This window comes from Hydra viridissima, unplaced genomic scaffold, assembly GCF_058129835.1.
Source record: "Hydra viridissima isolate aposymbiotic clone 2 unplaced genomic scaffold, HvirCarnegie_v1 scaffold_11, whole genome shotgun sequence".
Taxonomy (NCBI): domain Eukaryota; kingdom Metazoa; phylum Cnidaria; class Hydrozoa; order Anthoathecata; family Hydridae; genus Hydra; species Hydra viridissima.
The window spans coordinates 15521330-15541798 of NW_028324310.1; the positions used below are offsets into that span (position 1 = coordinate 15521330).

Here is a 20469-nt window from a genome sequence, read left to right on the forward strand (position 1 = left end):
AAGCTTTGTTAACAAAAACTTGAAGCTTTGCAGATGTTTTGTCTTTAATCAAAGTAATAAAACAAAAAATAAAAAAAACTTATAAATATTTAATGCATAACAGCATAAAACAATATTACTAGATTTGATCAAAAATGCAAAGAGTATTGTTCAAATGTTATATATATCAGAAAGAAATGCAAACACATGCTAAAAATATTCAACAGATTTATCAACCATTTATAAGAAAATAAATAATTCAGATTCCTTTTTTCCTAAATAAAAATTAAAACTAAAAAGACTTGAGTTTTCTTTTTCAAAATACTGAAAAAAAAAAAAAAAAAAGTGCAAAATATTTTTTTTGTTTTTTAAAGCGAAAAAAGTAAATATTTGTTAACAGATATTTATCAAAGTAAATATTTAATAAAGCAAATATTTTAGCTTAAACAAATCCATAAGCATATTTTGTATAAACAAATTTATAGAAAAATTACATATTTTACAAACCAAAGAGCACTCTGAAGCAGTTCTAATTAAACTAAAGATTGCTTTTATGTGAAGTTACTTTGGTAAAATTAGTCAGCAAGCCAATAAAAAAAGAATAAGAAAAATAAAAACTTTTTCTAACATTCATAGTTTCCTAATGTCTGCTTTTTTGTTACTTGAACATTGCTGAGCTTTTTACTTGATGCTTCTGCAATTTTTCAAATGCAAAATATGGATCAAGGGAAACGAGTCTCGGAACATTTTGTGTCAACAAAAGCAGTATTTCACACAGTGACATTCTATTTTGTAACACAACACATGTCAATCTTGTCAGCTCATTTTCATTAGCATATTTATTTGGCAGCTTACTTAGACCTTTTTACTCAATCAGTTTTAGAATTCTTTCCTTTATTCTTTTCATGGCTTGTTTTGAGTTTGGAATAAGAAACCTTTGGGAACCAGTCACATTAAATTCATCACCATTACTAGTACCATATTTGAAAGTTATCAAATCAGGGTGTTTACGTTTTGATGTAATCTTTATAATAGAAGATAGATGAGGGCGAGATTGAATATGAGCCCAACCAGCACGATTTTTGTCTACAATTTCTCTCAAGATGAATAAATGAGTCATTGTTAGCAATATATAGCTAAAAAATTTATAAAACAAAAATTATAACAATTCCAGCAAATCTAATGAACTTATTAGGGGTGGTAAATTAATTGGTATTTTGAATTAATCGATTAATGATTAATTTTAGCTAAATTAATCAATTAATTTTCAATTAATTCTTAAAAATGAGTTTTTATGAGTTACAAAAAGTATACTGCTACTCATTAAGGTTTTATTTCTCCTTTTTCGTCAGATATGATCTTTAAAAAAGTAAGTTATTATTAGTATCATCATTTAAACTGATTTGAGAATTCCATCTTGTTTTAATATCAGAATAAGCTTAAGCTCTTTTCCTAAATCAGCTTTACAAATGTTTTGAAAAATGTCATTTTTAAGTGGTGATTTTCTAAACATCTTGACTGTTTTATGAACCTTTGGTATAAAAAAACCATAGTCCTCATTAAACTGGGTTCCCTCATCAACAAAACTATTATTTTCTTCATTCCAGCATTCTTCATTGTCATTATCATCATCAGGATCAGATTCAGATTCTTCATTTTCATCATCCTCATGATTGATTAGTTCTTCTTGAGTTGCTTCAATTGCTGAACTTTTTTTCTTATCAAGAATATCATACTGCAAGATGAATCCCATGGCAATGGCAAAGTTGGTAAATAACCCCCATTTCTCGTCCCATTTTCTTCATAATTGAAGCACGATCAGTGATACATCCGAAGCTATCAATGATCAAATTCAATCTGAATTCTTTCGACCTGGCTATTTGTACTACCAGACTGAAAATACTGTACAATCTCTCTAATTCGAATTTTATGGGGAAAAATAAAAGTTTGAATTAAAGAGATTTTCGAATTATAGAATGTTGACTCTTCTTAAGCGCATTTCATGGTGACTACATTTAATTGAATTATGGAGGTTTTGGAATTATGGAGATTCGAGTTAGAAAGATTTTACTGTATATTATTTGTTTGCATTTCACAGCAGTATGAGATAAAAGTTTGTTGTCAAAAAACGCTAAATTTTTTTGATTTTTAAAACGGCTTTAAAAATTTAAACGCTTAAAACGATGTTTAAATTTAGTCGATTAATCATTTGGAAATTAATCAATTAACAATTAAGTTTTTTTAATCGATTAATCATAATCGGTTACCACCCCTAGAACTTACTGCATACTTTACCAATAACTAAAATATTCATCATTTAAAAAAATAGTAGTAGTAATAATTCAACTCAAAACGTTCTAGAGTGCTGAAACTTACATTACTCTATTTAACCCTTAGTCGAATGAGATACTTAAAAATTATTTGTCTTTTATTGACCAATGGTTCTCGCCAGTACCACTTATTTTAAGCCAGTGTTAAACATATTTGATGCATTTGTAACCTAAACGTCTACTGGTACTATAAAGAGCACACTATTTTACATCTAAAATTATATAAGTATTAGGATGAAGACTATTAAGATATCTTTATTGAACAAGAAAGCAAAATAAAATATTATTTTTTTAATCGAATCACTAGGTGGGCAATAACCCATAATATTTATCTGGTACTTAAAAGTACTGACAGTCAACTAAGGGTTAAACGATGAATCAACTTTTAATTAAAAATAAAAGAAAATATTCAGTTTTTTAATTCAATACTTATATTCAACCAGTAGTATAGACAGCACATCAAAAAACTGTTCCTGACTTAAAAAAACGTTGAGCCATAATTTTATTATAAGTGTTTCCATTTGTTTTTTATTTTTAAATGTTTCCAAACTTTTTGGAAACATTTGGAAATGTCATTGAAAATTATCTAAATTATTTATTACGCACATATCATTCCCATATCATATTGCATGCCATTACAATGGATCAAAAACCTTGATTTTTGTCTGAAATAGGTATATTCTAGAAAAGGAATACTAGATAACTTTTGTGTTCAGCACCCTTTAAGATTGCCTACACCAAAACATTTATTGGTGTTGCACAATAAAAATTGAATCTTAAATCTTTGTTATTTTCAGGAATCATCAAAATTTGTTAATGAAAGGTAATACTTTTAAAAGAGAAAACAACCTGGAGAACATTTGACCAGAAACAGTAATTTCACTGCATGGAAAATGGCGAATAACATCTGAACGTTTGATCCATGTGTCAATGTTCACAGCTTCATGGCTCTCATCTCCACTTGAAGATGGCGTGTCTAAAAAGAACAAATTAAAAACTATTGAAGGAGAGTAACAACTTTAAACATGATTTTTATTTCTTGAACTTTGATATTTTTTTCATACAAAGAGACAAAAAACTCTTTCTTTTGCAGAAAAAAAAGAATTTTTTTAAATGAGTTTATTGACATATTTTTCATACCATCAGGATCCTCAATACTGAAAATATCCAGATTAACGCCTCGATAACCCTTGCTTTTTACATCTTTCTCACTTATATGCCTAAATAAGAAAATTATATTTTATTTATAGTACTTTGTTGACACCATTTTTGTTTATGAAATTATGTATAACTGAAATATTTGCAAGATTAAGAAATATACATGGTACATATTTTAAAAGAAACTTGATGTGAACGCTTGAAATTTTCTAAGGTAAGGACATGAGAAATGAAATTAAAAAATTTTTTTTAAGGCAATAAAACTTTTTAACTCCAACATTTAAAGTAAATAAAACCATCAAAAAAAATAATATTAATTCTATAACTCAAATTAAAATAAACCTGTCTTGAGGCTTGCTCTCATTAATTAAGCGGCCTAGTCTTTCTTTCACATCAGCTCCACGACTTCTTATACTGTTGGAGAGTTTGTCCACCATACGAGTCTGCAACAAACGAAAAGGTAAAAGAGTAAAAGACATATGCAACACTGTATTTGACACTATATGAAGCATGTTATGCAACATCGTAAGTAACATGAAACTCTACTTAAACATTTTTTCAAAACTCACCTTTGGAGATATTGGAGCAGATACTGGTGATAAATCACTCTTTGAAAGCTCATGACTCTATATTATAATAGAAAATGAAAAATCATCACAAAAGGCCTAAGAAAAAGTTGACTTTAAACTCCTATTAAAGTGTACAGGAATATTATGATTCTATAAAATAAATAAACAAATTCAACTTGTCACCACAAGGATATAAAATAGTGGTACTATAGATTAAAAATCATAAATTGAAAAACAATTTCTTTATCAATAAGAATTACCTCATCCTCAGAGCTAATAGCAGCATCAGGTGAACATACTATGCAACCTTTTGGGTTGTGATCTTGTAAATTGTTTTTTAGATCATCTGCCAGCAATTCATGAAGAGCTGAAAATTTCAGATGAATTTTAAAAAACACTAATAAAACACACAAACCCCATAACATTAAATGCAAGTCATCCTTCTCTACATTTGATTACAACTATCATGAGATTTTCATTCAAATAGTAAACAAGTTTTCAAAAAATAAACAAGTTATTGAACAACTACAAAATTCTTCATAATTATACTTTTATCTACACGTTTTTTGTGATTTTTCTTTATTCCATGAAATTTACTGTCTGTTAAATTCTTGGTTAGAAATTAAAATTGTGTGTGTGTGTGTGTGTGTGTGTGTGTGTGTGTGTGTGTGTGTGTGTGTGTGTGTGTGTGTGTGTGTGTGTGTGTGTGTATATATATACAATTTTTAGTTTTTCAATCAACATAAATTTTCATAATATAATCAGATACCCATTTAAAATATAATGTATTAAGTATTTATTAAAAATTACAGCTATTTTAAAAAATACCAACAAAACATCACTTAAAATTTCTAAACTTCTATTTTTATGTTAGAAAACAAATATTTTTTTATTAGTAGATAAACTTAAGAGACTAATACGAAATAAATAAAATTTACCTGCGTATCCACCTTTTGCAATACTAACAAAATGTGTTCCGCGCTGTGAACAGTAAAGACAGATTAATTAGTAAAAACATCAACTTTCAATAATTATCTTAAATTATAGTTCATTAAAAAGAAAATATAACAGCAAACTGGCATGGATGTAGATAAAAAAATCTTCCTTGTACTTTTTGGGCTCCACTCATTTTGAGCCTCTGATTACAAGAAACAATGAAACATTCTAAATTACATTTAAATGCTGTAAAAAAAATTAACACAAAAATACTACAGACCTGAAGGAAATTTGCAACAACCATGTTGACATATTGATCTTCAAATTCCCTCCCTGAACCAATGAAACATAAATGCTCACCCGCTGCATTAGAACCAGCATCTATAGCTTGCTGCTGAGTAGCGAATAACGCCATAACAGATGTTTGAAACTCTGATGGAGCTTGCAGCATCTAATCATTAAACAAATTTAAATCCTAACAGGATAGATATATTAACATCAAGAATGAAAGTGTTAGTAAATAACTATTAATAGAAGACAACAAAATTACATAGTATATAATACTATTTTAAAAAAAGATAATTTGACAATTCCCTGATTAAGACAATAAAAATTTCTTAATTTTCCTCTAAATATTCTTTGCTAAATATCAGTTATTTTCAAGTTTTTCCAGATTCTGCATGAATCCTGTAAAAAGGTTAATACAATTCAGTAGAAATACCTATATTCTAATTCTAATTTTTAAAAAGTTCTTACTAAGTTAGCATCCAAATGAAAAGCTGTAGACAAATGACCATTGTTATATTGTTCAGCTGGTCGGCAATCAACCAAAAAAAAACGAACATCCTCCTTCTAAAAAAAACAAAACAACTTCATCTATGTTATTGACATGCTCTTGATTTCATGACAAACTCATTTACTTATTATTTGAGTATTATACTGAATGTTCAACATACTGATCGACCTTCAACAGCTTCAAACAACTCAGTCACTGACACTTGTAGACATAACGAATTTGAAATATAATCTGTTGTTGTGATCTTTGATCCAAATAAAAATGGCTGAAACTCCTGAAAGATATTAAAAATAAAAATAAAAATGTTAAAAAAAAGGAAGATGAAGAGCAAGACAAGTTTCTTTTCAGAAAACAACAAAGTACCTTTCTGTATGACTGTGGAGTACGATCAGCGTAATACTGAGACAGAGTGCAAAAATCTTCTATATCATCAACCCCAAGTTGTGATGGGAAATTAGTTATCATATCTAATGTATGGTAGAAACCTTTTTAACAATCATAACCCAAATTATATAAACGCAATTATCCAGTAAATTTAACTGAAGAATAAAGTTAAATTGGTGATTTCAGATAAAAATCAAATCTTATAAAACTTACTTGCCAACCTGGTAACAAAAATTTCGCCTAAAAATTTTTTTACCCTAATTGATTTTTTGGCATTTTATATCTGTGAGCTAAAGTTGAATCTAGAAATTCATGAAAAATATTAAAACATTTTTTATTTTAAAAAGATGAAGCAAAAAGATTCTTAAAAAAATCAAACCTTTTTTTTTTCTGTTACAAGAAAATAGATTGACAAAAGCTTGAAAATATCTGTTAGAAAATGTTTTTTTTATTTTGTCTGTGCTAGATAAATTAACAGTAAATTTTTTATCAATTTTAAATTATTTGAAACCTATGCTTAAATATCAAAAATGCAACTCAAAGAATGGCAAATTTACCTGGACCCCAACATTTATCCCTGGGTATTTTATCCAAGTAAATTACCTGGGTAATGCAAAACTTTAAACAAATGAATACTAATACTATTAAGTGGAATTATAACATTCAAAATGAACATTCAAAAATAAAATTGTTCAGTTGGTTTACAAAGCTCACCCAGGACAAAAAAGTTCTTTAGAGTTTCTATAAAATTTCTACGGAATTGGGATTCTGAAGGGTTCTTACAGAAGTTCTATAAGATTCCTATAGATTTCTCTTAGACTTTTGAAACACTGTAAAACTTTTTGTTGTAAGATTTTTTTTAAAACAACTATCAGGATTTAATAATACACACACAAACACCCTACATTTAGTCTTAAAGTAAATAAAATACAATAATTGTATTTTACTTTATACCTACAATAGAAGACTTGTTTTTTGTTGACATTCCCAATATTTGGTCTCTAAAAGTCAGCAGAAATTTTTGTAAAAAGGATTAACTTCAAAACTCTGAAAATGTTTTAGAAAATTTCAAAAGATCACACTTACTTTGCATTTAATACCATAACCAGCATTAAAAAGAAAACAAGATATGGGTCAGATTCAAGGAAGTAAATATCCCACATGGCATGAACTACATCAGTATCACAAACAGCAACAAATAAACTTCGCAGCTATAAAATTAAGATAAATTTTTAAATTTTGAATTTAACTAAAAAATAAACTTTAATTATATTAATAAAAGTATTAATACAAGCAATCTTTCATTCACTTTACCCATTTTTGTGCATATAAGTCAGGAGGAATCTTTCTGGAATCAAGAAATGAACAAAGCTGAGGATCATGGTATTGCAGCAACTGACGAAACAAATGGAATGGTTTTCCTTCACGATAGCATTCCCTAAAAAAAAAAAAATAGCATAGCAATACACTACAGTTTCATATTAGCTATTTATTTACAATATTGCAGTGTATTGATAAGGATTATGCATGCTGTTAACAAAGACATTTTTAATATATCAAAATATATTTAAAATATTAAAATATGTCAAAAATATTCATTTATGTGTTAAATAGGTCCTCACCTTGGGAGAAACTTTGATTGCATGGCATAAAAACAGTTATAGACTTCTGATAATTGTAGATCAAGTGTAATAAACTGTGAAAGTAATTCAACAAAACCGCTCGAAGATCTATATTTTTCTCCTCGTGATTTACAATAAAAAGTTATCAGCCCCTCCATATCTCGTGCTACTTCTTCTTCATCTTCTTCCAAAAGTTTCAACTTGGCTTTTTCAAATAAAAACATTTAAAGTTATAAAAAAGAATGAATGCATAAGAAAAAAAAGTCCTTAATAAGAATAATGTCAAATATTGTATTTGTATACAAGCAAATAAAAACCAAGTTTTCATTAAAAATAGAAACATTTAGTGAATTAAATTTTGAGCATAAAGTAAACTAAAATTCATAGAACTTTTTTTTATTCAAAAACTAAATTGACAAGAAATTCACTCTTTGAATTATATTTGAAAGTTTTTACAAATATAATTCAAATTTTTACAAAACAAAATTAATTTTTATTAAAGCTATTTCTTTACTATTAACCTTGTTTGAAATTAATACAAAAACGTTAAATTATAAATTTGAAACATTCTCTTGTTTTTTAATTCAAATTCTAAACGAAGTGAAAAGTTTTATATTGTGTTTATAAAAACATACCAGCTTGTAGAATGCAATCTTCTTTAAGAATATCTTGCTCTTGCATATCAATCAGACCATCCCAGGTAATTAACGCATCTGGTTTGCCAATAACATTTAAGCAGCGCTGTATTAAAAAGTTTGATTTAAGTTTTTCATAATGATAGTTAAAATATTTCAACCTTTAAAAGTTTTAAAAATGGTAAAGAAAATTCTTGTACTGAGATAACAAGATCATACTTTAAGATTTGTAATCAGTGAAAAAACTCCAACGGTACATAATTTTAGACAACTTTATTACGTATAGACGTTTAGATAGTTAAAATGTAGTAACACTTATTGCAGTGCCTTGCAGCTTTTAGACATTAAACATTAAGTTTTAATCCATCTAAATTATTATATCTTTTCAATACTTTGACTCAATATTACTTGCAAAGCGCTAAAAGAATTTTTTTAAACTTAATGTCATTATGCAAAATTTAATATTAATTTACTTGGACATTAAAACCTTTTTATTAAGAAATTATGCATTTATTTTTTAAGGGAATTTAGCAATTAACAACAAATTTTTAAAAATGTTATTAGAAAAAATTTTTAAAAAATTTTAAAAGCAGTTGAAAATTTTTTCTTCTAAAAATACTTACTGTGCTTTGTGTTCAAGAAGTAAATATTAAAGTTTCTTGGATTACATACACCCTATACTGCAATTCATTCCAATAAATTTATATAAATATCAGAAATTCTATTTGAGGAATAAAAATTTAATACGAAAACATAATTTACATAAACTTTTTAATAAACAAGATTTTGGAAACCTTCCATAACTCTGGCCGACAATCTGCTGGAATTTTTTTCCCTTTACATAGTGACTTTAACCGAAGTAAATCTGGCTGTTTTGACAAGCATAAGGTTAGGTCAGTTTTCCTGTAAATAAAACGAGTAGCTTTTTAAATTGTATAAAAATAAAAAAATATTTATGAAACAAATATACTCATTTCGAACACATTATAAATATTATTTTAAAAAATTTGTAGCTGATAACTTGTTAAATTAAAGTAATATCAAAGAAGTGATAATTCTGTAAAAAGATTACGTTTCTCACCATGCTAAATCTTCCATTGTGTCGGCCATCTTGACAACATTCAATCGGTGCAGATAAACTAAAGTTACAATTTATTTGCTTACTCAGCAAACATTTTGTGGCGAGATAAAACTAGATAAACAATCAATCTGCGTTGCATCAAAATTTGCTGTAGAAATTTAATGGATCCTAGAAAAAACTTTTTTTTTAGTTTTGTTCAATCAAAAGTAAACTTGTTCAAATTGTGCTTCTTAGTATTGTGAATTACAAGAAGTGAAAATTGCTTCATCTTTATTCAAAAATGTAATATCAGGATGCAAGTTACGAGTTTATAACGTCTATTGCGATTATTTTAACAGACAACAATAGTCTTAGGATAAAAATCCCTCGACGAAAAAGGAGCTCAAAATACCCTTTGTTTTATCCATATCCTGCTAACTAGGGATGGCACGATACAAAAACGTTCGATACGATATTCGATAATCTTACTTCGATACAATACATTTTCGATAATTTATCAAAAATGTTATTGTTATTTTATCTTTAACTATTTTATCAGTTGTTTGTAAAAAAGAAAAAGTTGAACAGTATTAAAAGTATAATATTATAAAAAGTTATTTATAATATTTGTATAAAAAATCATTAATGATATTTTTATAAAACATTAAACAAAATAATTTTTAATGTGATGAAAGTCTGCAAAGTTAGATTTTGGTAACTTTACATTTTCGTCACCTCAAAGTAAGAACGTACCACCTCGATTTTTTACTCAGTGGAGAAAATGTTAAAACAAACTTTGAAGACACATGTAAAATGTTTATATTCAATGCATCAGAGGTGTTTTAAGTATTTTAAATAACTAATGAATATAAATAAAATAATTACATTTCTACCAAAAAGTTTTTTTGTGGAGCTGTGTGGTTTCTACCTTAAAGTTTCTATGGAGCTGTGTGGTTTCTACCTTAAAGTTTCTATGGAGCTGTGTGGTTTCTGCCTTAAAGGTTTAAGGCAGAAACCACACAGCTCTATAGAAACTTTGAATTGTTTGGTTTAATACTTTAATATGAAAAGTGGTTAAAATTTGAAATGGCGAATCCTTACTTTGAGGTAGCAATATCAAAATTGCACTTTAAAAATTGATTTGCGTGTTCTGGTTCAATTGTTGGCCTCTCTGCACAAACTATAGGCCGGGTGAATAAAAATGAGCAATTGCTTTTACTCAGTAATTGGTCAGCTTTGAATAAAAATAAAAACTTCAGCAGTTTTCCTAATATTTTTATTCACTTAAAGGTAAGCAATATACTCAGTAATTGCTCAATTTTATGTGAATAATAACTTAAGAAAGGTTGTTGAAGTTTTTACTCACATAAAGCTGACCAATTACTGAGTAAAAGCAATTGCTCATTTTTATTCACCTGGCCTTATGTCTTCTACTAAAAACACACTCTGCTGAAACACGGGATGACACGGCTCTAGTGAAGCTGGGATTACACGGCTGGGATTCCAAGAACTTGTCTTGAAACTTTACTTTAAAGTGGAAAAATGACCTTTTTGTTTAACCATCAGGACAATAGATTTTCTTTCACGTTTTTTAAAATTTGCAATTTTTTCTTCGAGTAAATTTTTTGATTGGCTCGGAGCAATAGTACTTTAATCGTCAGAATCGATCTCCTTCATAGTGGCTTCTTGTTTTTCGGCTTAGTAGACTGATAATCATTTTCAATAAAAGTTTTAATGTCTATTGTTAAAACCATCTTTTGTTTCTCAAAATTAGAATCATCATCATTTCAGAATCATTTAAGTCTTCTTCGATTGTTAAAAGTCAGCAACATAAAACATATCACATACTGTTTTCAATCACTCTCAATTGCTACGATTAAAGAAGAAATGTGAAATTTAGATGAAGTAACGCTGAACTAGAAATGAAAAACCGCAGAACCTCAACTCAACCACAACAATTTTTTACGTTAGCACTAGGGATGGAACGATTCTTTCGTTAATTCGATATATTAATATTCGATATATTATTGTCTGAAAACAGGATAAATATATTGTCTGAAAACAGGATAAATATATTGAAACTAATTTCATAATTCGTAATTATGAAAATTTGATGTATCAGCTGATGTTAACGTGGGCGTACAAACAAGTGTTGAGGGAATAAAGAAAGATGGCGTAGCAAGCGTTTAATCGTATCGGACCATCTTCTAACTATATTCTTGTTGAAGAGTCATCATTTCCCGTTAAAAATTAGTATGATGTCATATCGCTGAAGAGTAAATCATACACTTTAATTGTGCGAATTATGATAAGATAAACTTGTCACACCGCAGTTGTGGTAAAAAAGCTTATAACAGTATTCTTATTACAAAAACTTTTTTCATAAAACCAAATATAAAATACCAAAACTCTTGTAAAGGGTTTTTTTTTAAAAAAAGCTTTTTAGAAAACTTTTTTTTATTCACCAAAAGTTTTTCTGGTGGTAAAAAAAACTTATCCTGCTGTCAACAACTCTTTGCGAAACCTTTTCTTTATTTACAGTAGAAATTACAACTTAGAATTTGTGAGTTCTAAGTTATAGATCGTTATATAATAATATTACGGATAACTCAACAACTTGTTTAATTATGCACGATGTTTCATCGAATGTCGGTTTTATTTTAGTACGTTATTGTTGGATTACACAGTTAATCAATTGATAAGTAGAATTATTTGTACTTTGAAAGCAAGAAATTAACTATTTATTTAGGGAAAAAATAAGTTTTGAGTTATTCTTTTTATGACTTTAAAGCTTTACTTAGAGAAATTGGTACAATGTATTTTATTCAAAGTCATTGTTAGCTGCGACTTTTAGCCATCTTTCAGGCGACATACGGATTCTTTTCTTTCCTCTGGGTCAAGTTACTCCTACAAGAAAAATTAAATTCACAGCTTTAATTTTTTTCCCAAATAATTAGCTACCAAAGTTTACTAGTGTGACGAAGGCCTTAAAGTGAGAAACTATCGACAAAAAATTCAAATACAGTTTTAGAACTGTTCAATTTCAAATTTGATACTTGATAAACTTCACCATAAAATTTTGTCAAACTTGTCTAATTTTTTTTAGAAAATAAGTAACTTTAAAAATGGATACAAATAATGACGGTTACAAGCAATAATTACAATTACGGTTCACTGATCTTTAAGCTAAAGAACAGCTCCAGAGAACAGCCATTATAATTATCAACAATTAGTATTTTTTATTTGTTTTTGATCATAGTCAATTTTTATTTCTAATTTGATATTACACAATTAACTTTTTGAGTTGTTATGCAATTAATATGATGTTAATTAATAACAACGTGTTGATAATATAACGAGTCAGTATTGGATTGGTTGATATTCTCAAATAATTATTGTGTTTGTGTAGCTTTCTTGCAGAGAACAACAACCTGGCAATTTTAAATCTTCTTTACTAGTTAAAAACTGTTCTACAAAAATTTTTACTTTAAAGAATGCCTCAAATATGTTTATAAAAAAACCGCTCAAACTAAATTTATGAGATTTCGAGGAAACAACATCAATTACCACTTTCCGTAATTACGGCTTGTTAAGTAACTTTGTTAAAATTTAAAAGTTTGATAAACTAGATAAATTCGATCTAAATATTTGAGAGAAAATTAAACTTGAACAACTTGACAAACTTGAACTCGAATTATTTGAAAAGTTTTACTATTTAACAAACTTGTATCGAAAAACTTTAAACAAAGTTTTAGTTCGAAAAACTTGAACTCGCCGAACTTGACGAACTCGTATGTGCTTATACGTTACTAAAAAAATTTGATTGATGTAAATCTCGTTGATTCAAAGCTAATGTTCTCATCAAGATCACGCTCGATTGATAGTAATGCTAATCAAGATTTTCTTTCGTTTACCATTTTAGGTTGCAATATAATTTTTTGTAATTTTCAATCTAGTATAACCTCTACACTGATTGTGCTACAAGTTAGGTTGTCAGTTTAAGTAAAATCTCTCTCTCTCTCTCTCTCTCTATATATATATATATATATATATATATATATATATATATATATATATATATATATATATATATATATATATATATATATATATATATATATATATATATATATATATATATATATATATATATATATATATATAGTGCATCTTTGTGTTTATCATTGCATCAGGCTAAAGAATGGGTTCTTTTAACAACTTCTTCCCGTTTATTAACTTCACCAGATAACACAGCGATGGTTTTAACCTAAATTTTAGTTGATTACGGATAGTTATAATGGTATATAAAGCTGTGACGGTATCAATAAGGAGGTGAGGCTTTACCAAACATGGTGTTTATTCAAGTCTAAACACCTCTTTCCAAGTTCTGAAATTGTCTACGATGCTGATGGCTTGATAGCATATTAACTTGAGATGGTGAAAGAAAACCCGAACTCATCAAGAACAACCCGGACTAGATTGGACCTCTTTTAAGAACCGAACCGAACATAAAGTATAAATGTTCTTGAGAAACCGAACCTAAAACTAAAATTTCCTTCCCACAAAAATTTACAAATAGTTCAGCGTTAAATGACGGAGCGGTGCATAAAACTGTGACAGTTAACCTGCATTTTTGAAGTTTTCGTGAATTAATATTTTTTCTTTTTTTTGATAATGAAATTAAATAAAAGGAAAAATATTAATTTAAATATAAAATTATATTTATTTTCTTTTAAAAAAATTTCTTCTCTCTTCTTTCGCTAAATATTAACATGGTGAATAAATTTATAAAACTAAAAAAATAACGAACTAATATTAACATAATGTTGAATCAGGCCGGAATAAGGCCCTGTGTTGAATACTGTAATGTAAAAAGGCAAAAATGCTTAATTTAATTTCCCACAGAAAGAACTCTTTGCGGGGGGGATTTTATTAACAAAGAAAAAAAAAATAACAAAAAGTTTTTTGTCTTTGGAATTTTTTTTTTTTGCTCATCAAACAATTGCCGTCATTTTAAACCAATCAAATTTCATTTAATGTTGCTTAAATGTTTTTATTGCTAATTAACTGTTAATTGGTCTCAACTTATTTATCGAAATATATACGGTAATAGAAACAAATGCATGACATTTTATAAAATGACTATAGTCATTTCATTTTGTATTTCTATTAGTTTAAGGGGTGAAACTTGCCACAGACCAACCATGATAAATTCCTTGTCAAAATTTCCACTTCCTTTTTTTATTGTTAACTCTTTTTTTTTTTTCTTCTTCTTCTTCTTCTGTTTTTCTTTTCAGAGTTCTAAGATTCCTTTTTTTTTCCAGAAAAGAATGCACGACATCACGGTTATCATGGAATCCAATATTGCCCACCTAGCTGACCCAAGAATGCCACTTATATGGGGTGATAGTGTACACATCCCAGGGTCACCTGGTGCAAATTTTAAAATCTTTTAGGTACGTCTACGGGAAAAAAGTGACTTTGAAGTTACAAAAATGGAAAAAATTTACCTTCTTTTTTGACATAGCAAAACCGCTATAAAATCCATACTATTAATCATAGACCAATAAAATTTGGTGGCAATGTAGCCTATGCCAATACCAAGATTTGGGTAAAAGTTTATCCCAATCCCTGCAGTATAACAAAAGTTATGGTAGTTTTAGTGTTGATTTTTTGTTAATTTTTTCACTTCCAGTGCAAAACTTTACTAATTACTGCCTATTACAAGCCCCCAGGCCATGATGTGGCTAACACATGTGCTCTAGTTGAATATACCAACAATATTGTAAAATAAGGATTTTGATGTTCTTACCAAAATTTTTGGTTTCGGGGGTCAAAACTGTTGTTCTTCAATGAGCCCTATTTACACCATATGGACCTTTTTCTATATAAAACATTATATGACAGTACTATTAGTGCCCCATAAGCTTTCTTTTAACTAAACTACTACCTTAGAAGTTAGTTGAGACATTTTAACAGATTTTTTGATAAGAATTGTAAAAAATCTTGACATTTTTTACTCTAGTAAAATTGCGCTTATTCTACACATGGATTTAGCCCTGAGGATTTGTGAGCAAAGCAAAGAAATGTGTTGAAAACCTTTTGCATGTGATTTTTAACTGGTCAACATGTATTGTGTGTTGAAAAACCCATTTCATACATAAAATCACCTAAAAATGCCTAGAATTTCCTTTGTGTTTTGTTTTCAAAATCATTATCAAATGTACAAGTTGTAAAGTTCAATAAATTTACACTAACAGTGAATTAATTTCTAAAATTTATTCAACTCTATTCTTTTGTTGTGATATCTTCACGCTCTTTAACTTATTTGACATGACATTTAAAGCACTGGTCAGCTAACTATTCTCAAAATGAACATTTTTTCTACTCTATCATAAGATATGCTTAAATTCAGTTTCAAAGTTTTAAGTGTTTTAATTTTAGTCTTGGTCCATTTTTGCTTTTACAATGATTAGAAAAATAAAAGGGTTTTGCATAAGAAGAATTAACAATATCAACCCATCATCACTTGAATAAGAGCGTACATGATTGATTTGAATTTTGCTTTGATTTTGTACGCTGTGACGTACATATCGTAAAAAGTTAAAATCATAACATGACTTTGTTTTTGTGGCACTGAACTGAAACGTTTGCAGAAATATCCAAAATTATTAAACCTTTCACTTGAAAATCGTTGTTTGTGGTAAAAAATTTTGTTTTTCATTTTTTATATTATACAAATTGTTAGGCTGAAGTAATTGGATTGATTTAGGTAAATATGTAGCTCTACATATAGCAATATGTTATTTATTTGAAATACACCTACCTCAATGTGACGTATATGTTATTGTATTAAATTCACATTATCAAAGATGGCAAGATTCTAAAGATTATCATTATCTTGAACTCCAATCAAAATAAATCCAGGCATCTCTTATGATGACATTACAGAGAATCCTATAGTAATGTTAATAATGGCATAGCATTGCCAGAATTCTTAATGTTTGTCTATCATATTCTTCAATTTCATATTATAGCTCAATTTGTTTAGGTACACAGCTACAATCCACTGACTCTTTAAGATGCCAAATCAGGCAAGAAACCATGAGCAGAACAGAAAGTGTGTCTGCATGCTCTGCCTTCAAAAATGTGGCCGACAGATGACTGCTTTTCAGGCTGAACGAGTTTGTCGTATTTACCAGACAAATCTTGATGGGTGTGACTCTTGTGTGCCTCAAGGTCTTTGTGAATCATGCAGAACTGCCTTAAGACGAAAAGAGGAAGGAAAGGATGTTGCTTTGCCAAAGTTGTTTGATTTCAAATCTATCCGAGTCAGAGCTAAAACACGCAGTCATGTGTGTGACTGCTTGATTTGCAAAATTGGACAGTCTAGGTTCCCAGAAAAAGCTGAACCTAATGAAAAAATGAAAGTGAATCAAATACCAGCTGTGAGATGCAGTACCTGCCTCAGCCCATTAGGTAAGGGGTTACCACATCATTGTTCTCAGTTAAAGTTCAGGGAAAATATACAAAAATTGGCTTCATTAGATCCCAAAGCTGCAGAACAGATAGCATCCAATGTGATTGAAAATAAGGTAGCATCTCCAAAAGCCACATTTTGTTTAGCAAAAGCATCTGGGGGTCATCCACTCCCTGTTACTCCAGGTACAATGTCAGCAAAAATTAGTTATAATATTATAACTTTGTAAGTGATTAATTATAAAATGATTGTTTTTGTAATTTTTGTTTGCTGGAGGTAATAAATGCAAATTTTCTATAGGGTTAAGTGCAGCAAGATCACATTCTGCCACATCAACATTGACAACCCAAGACCTCATCAATGTACAAATTAACACTGGCCTCTCCAACAATGGGATCAAAAAGTTAGTGAAAACTGTTCATCAGTCATCAGACAAGAAGATGGTTGAGCCCAACTTTTATGCCAATTTTCAAATGGCTGGTCAACAACTGAAGGAGTTTTTTACTTTTACAGACTTAAAAACCACAGATTCCAAAGGTTGTGACACAACCTATGTTGTTGTTCATTGCAAAGATTTGTCTGTTCTGGTTAGTCAAGTCATTCAATCAAGAAAAACTTCAGGTGGCTACTTTGTCAAATTAGGCATTGATGGAGGCAAAGGTTTCCTCAAGTTTTGTGTCAGTGTTATTGAGAGTTCCATAGAACAAGATAAATCGAACTCACGACCTCAAAATCAACTTTTGAGTTCCAGAGCGGCAAAAGCAACAAGTGTGAAAAGACAAATTCTTGTAGCAGTCTCTGAAGATTTGCCAGAAACTCATTCTAATATTCAAAAGGTCTGGTCACTCATCAATGCAGATGCTCTGAAATTGATTATTGCATGTGACATGAAAGTTGCCAACATTATTTGTGGACTTCAAACACACTCAAGCATGCACCCTTGTTGTTGGTGTGATATTGACTCAAAGAACCTTGCTTGCAGAGGCAGTTTAAGAACACTTGGTTCAGTCAAAAGAAATCTCAAGTCTTTTGAAAAATCGGGTGGAGTGTTGGCCAAGGCCAAAATGTTTTGCAATGTTGTTCACAAGTCAATTATCAATGGACCTAAAGGTACACTGATTCTAGACATCATTCCACCAATGGAGTTACACCTTCTTTTGGGCACAGTCAATCAGCTCTTCAAAATTCTCAAAACTGTGTGGTCTGATGCTGAAAAGTGGCCAGCCATGCTTCACATTCAACAAAGCCCGTATCATGGCGGACACTTTGAAGGCAATGAATGCAGAAAATTGTTGAAAAATATTGATGTTTTACAAGATCTTGCTCAAGAAACTTCCAACACCCAAATTCTTGCTGTCATTGAAGCTTTCAAAAAGTTTAATTTGGTTGTGAATTCATGCTTTGGAAATGTACTAGAAAAGGATTTTTCTGTCAAGATTGATCAATTTAAAGCTGCATATTTGGCAATCCAACTTGGAAGCATCACGCCCAAAATCCACACAGTATTCCATCACATCAAGGACTTTACACATAAAACAATTGCCCTTAGGACAATTCAGTGAACAGGCTGTTGAGACTGCACATCAAGATTTTCACCAGCATTGGTCAAGATACAAAAGAGATAAAACCCACCCTGAATACAAAGGAAGGCTGTTCAGTTGTGTTGTGGATTTGAATAGTAAACACCTTTAGAAAATAATGAAAAGTTTTCATCCGTTCAGCTTCATTTTAATGGATTAATTTTACTTGTTAAAAGAGAATTTAAGCTCATAAGTAACTCATTATAATGAATTATGGTTAATTTCAAATAAAGTATTTAAAACTTGTCCCAATCTTATGACAAAGTTTAGTGCGGTTTGAGATTAGTTAGCTAACCAGTGCTTTAAATGTCATGTCAAATAAGTTAAAGAGCGTGAAGATATCACAACAAAAGAATAGAGTTGAATAAATTTTAGAAATTAATTCACTGTTAGTGTAAATTTATTGAACTTTACAACTTGTACATTTGATAATGATTTTGAAAACAAAACACAAAGGAAATTCTAGGCATTTTTAGGTGATTTTATGTATGAAATGGGTTTTTCAACACACAATACATGTTGACCAGTTAAAAATCACATGCAAAAGGTTTTCAACACATTTCTTTGCTTTGCTCACAAATCCTCAGGGCTAAATCCATGTGTAGAATAAGCGCAATTTTACTAGAGTAAAAAATGTCAAGATTTTTTACAATTCTTATCAAAAAATCTGTTAAAATGTCTCAACTAACTTCTAAGGTAGTAGTTTAGTTAAAAGAAAGCTTATGGGGCACTAATAGTACTGTCATATAATGTTTTATATAGAAAAAGGTCCATATGGTGTAAATAGGGCTCATTGAAGAACAACAGTTTTGACCCCCGAAACCAAAAATTTTGGTAAGAACATCAAAATCCTTATTTTACAATATTGTTGGTATATTCAACTAGAGCACATGTGTTAGCCACATCATGGCCTGGGGGCTTGTAATAGGCAGTAATTAGTAAAGTTTTGCACTGGAAGTGAAAAAATTAACAAAAAATCAACACTAAAACTACCATAACTTTTGTTATACTGCAGGGATTGGGATAAACTTTTACCCAAATCTTGGTATTGGCATAGGCTACATTGCCACCAAATTTTATTGGTCTATGATTAATAGTATGGATTTTATAGCGGTTTTGCTATGTCAAAAAAGAAGGTAAATTTTTTCCATTTTTGTAACTTCAAAGTCACTTTTTTCCCGTAGACGTACCTAAAAGATTTTAAAATTTGCACCAGGTGACCCTGGGATGTGTACACTATCACCCCATATAAGTGGCATTCTTGGGTCAGCTAGGTGGGCAATATTGGATTTCATGATAACCGTGACATGTTTTTATGTGGGGATGCCACGTGAAAATTTTGCTTTTGAATTGGGGAAGTCATTCGCTTTTAAATGTTTCATTTTTGATTAAATAAAAGTAAATTTAGAAAATTCTTCCGTCCTCACATTAAAATAAGTTCTTTAATTGTTTATTAATTGTATACATAAGTTTTTAAAATGTTTTTTCATAGCTAAATAGGATGGATTTTTTGTTTTCTAAGTGGTGATTTGGCTTGTTCTGATGTGGGCGAATTATTTTTTTACCAATAGAACAATGCACCGTGTTTAAAAAGGCATTATAGAAAATCTACTCGAAATAATTTAAAATTTACTTTATTTCTCAGTTTGACAACAACCCTGAGCACATTGAACAAAGTGTTAACCAATGGTTTGTCAGAAAAAATCAAAGAAGCTCTGGAATGGGCGGCTCAATCTCCAGATCTTACTTCAGTTAAACACCTTTGGGATGATTTGGATCGAAATATTTGAGACGAAAAAATACAAACTTAAATGACGTCAATTGCGTCATCTCCACTCCACACATCGAAACGAAAAATTTTCCCCACTTAAGTCGAGAAATGAAAAAAAAAATTAAAAAAAATTTTTTTAAATCAACATTTTTAATTTTATGCAAACTGA

At 29.3% G+C, this 20469-nt stretch overlaps 1 protein-coding gene across 3 annotated transcripts; it reads right to left on the minus strand.

Annotated features, from left to right (window-relative positions):
- Nucleotides 1–327: 327 nt before the first annotated feature.
- Nucleotides 328–9648, minus strand: LOC145191265 (TBC1 domain family member 23-like). Of its 3 annotated transcripts, none has more exons than XM_090067597.1 (18): nt 9491–9648; nt 9204–9312; nt 8410–8515; nt 7775–7979; nt 7467–7590; nt 7239–7363; nt 7107–7153; nt 6132–6235; nt 5929–6042; nt 5729–5824; nt 5253–5423; nt 4975–5017; nt 4297–4403; nt 4037–4093; nt 3810–3910; nt 3450–3529; nt 3159–3285; nt 328–1115 (listed from the first exon to the last, which is right to left on the minus strand). In XM_090067597.1, exons 1-18 carry the CDS (start codon nt 9517–9519, stop codon nt 845–847), a joined length of 2016 nt encoding a protein of 671 aa, XP_089923723.1. In that variant the 5' UTR covers nt 9520–9648; the 3' UTR covers nt 328–844. The 3 variants fall into 3 exon arrangements, with proteins under 3 accessions (XP_089923723.1, XP_089923724.1, XP_089923725.1); XM_090067598.1 differs by having other exon boundaries at nt 9172–9312; nt 9491–9525; XM_090067599.1 differs by lacking the exons at nt 7107–7153; nt 7239–7363; nt 7467–7590; ... (2 more) ...; nt 9204–9312; nt 9491–9648 and adding an exon at nt 6710–6755 and having other exon boundaries at nt 6132–6454.
- Nucleotides 9649–20469: the final 10821 nt, after the last annotated feature.

Bases quoted from the DNA above. Each gene is read 5' to 3' on its own strand.
- LOC145191265 (XM_090067597.1), bottom strand. From the start codon at position 9,519: ATGGCCGACACAATGGAAGATTTAGCATG. The intron at 7,364-7,466 runs GTAAAGTGAATG...TTAATTTTATAG, and splicing joins ACTTATATGCACAAAAATGG to CTGCGAAGTTTATTTGTTGC. The intron at 3,530-3,809 runs GTTTATTTTAAT...TTTCTTATTTAG, and splicing joins GAGAGCAAGCCTCAAGACAG to GCATATAAGTGAGAAAGATG.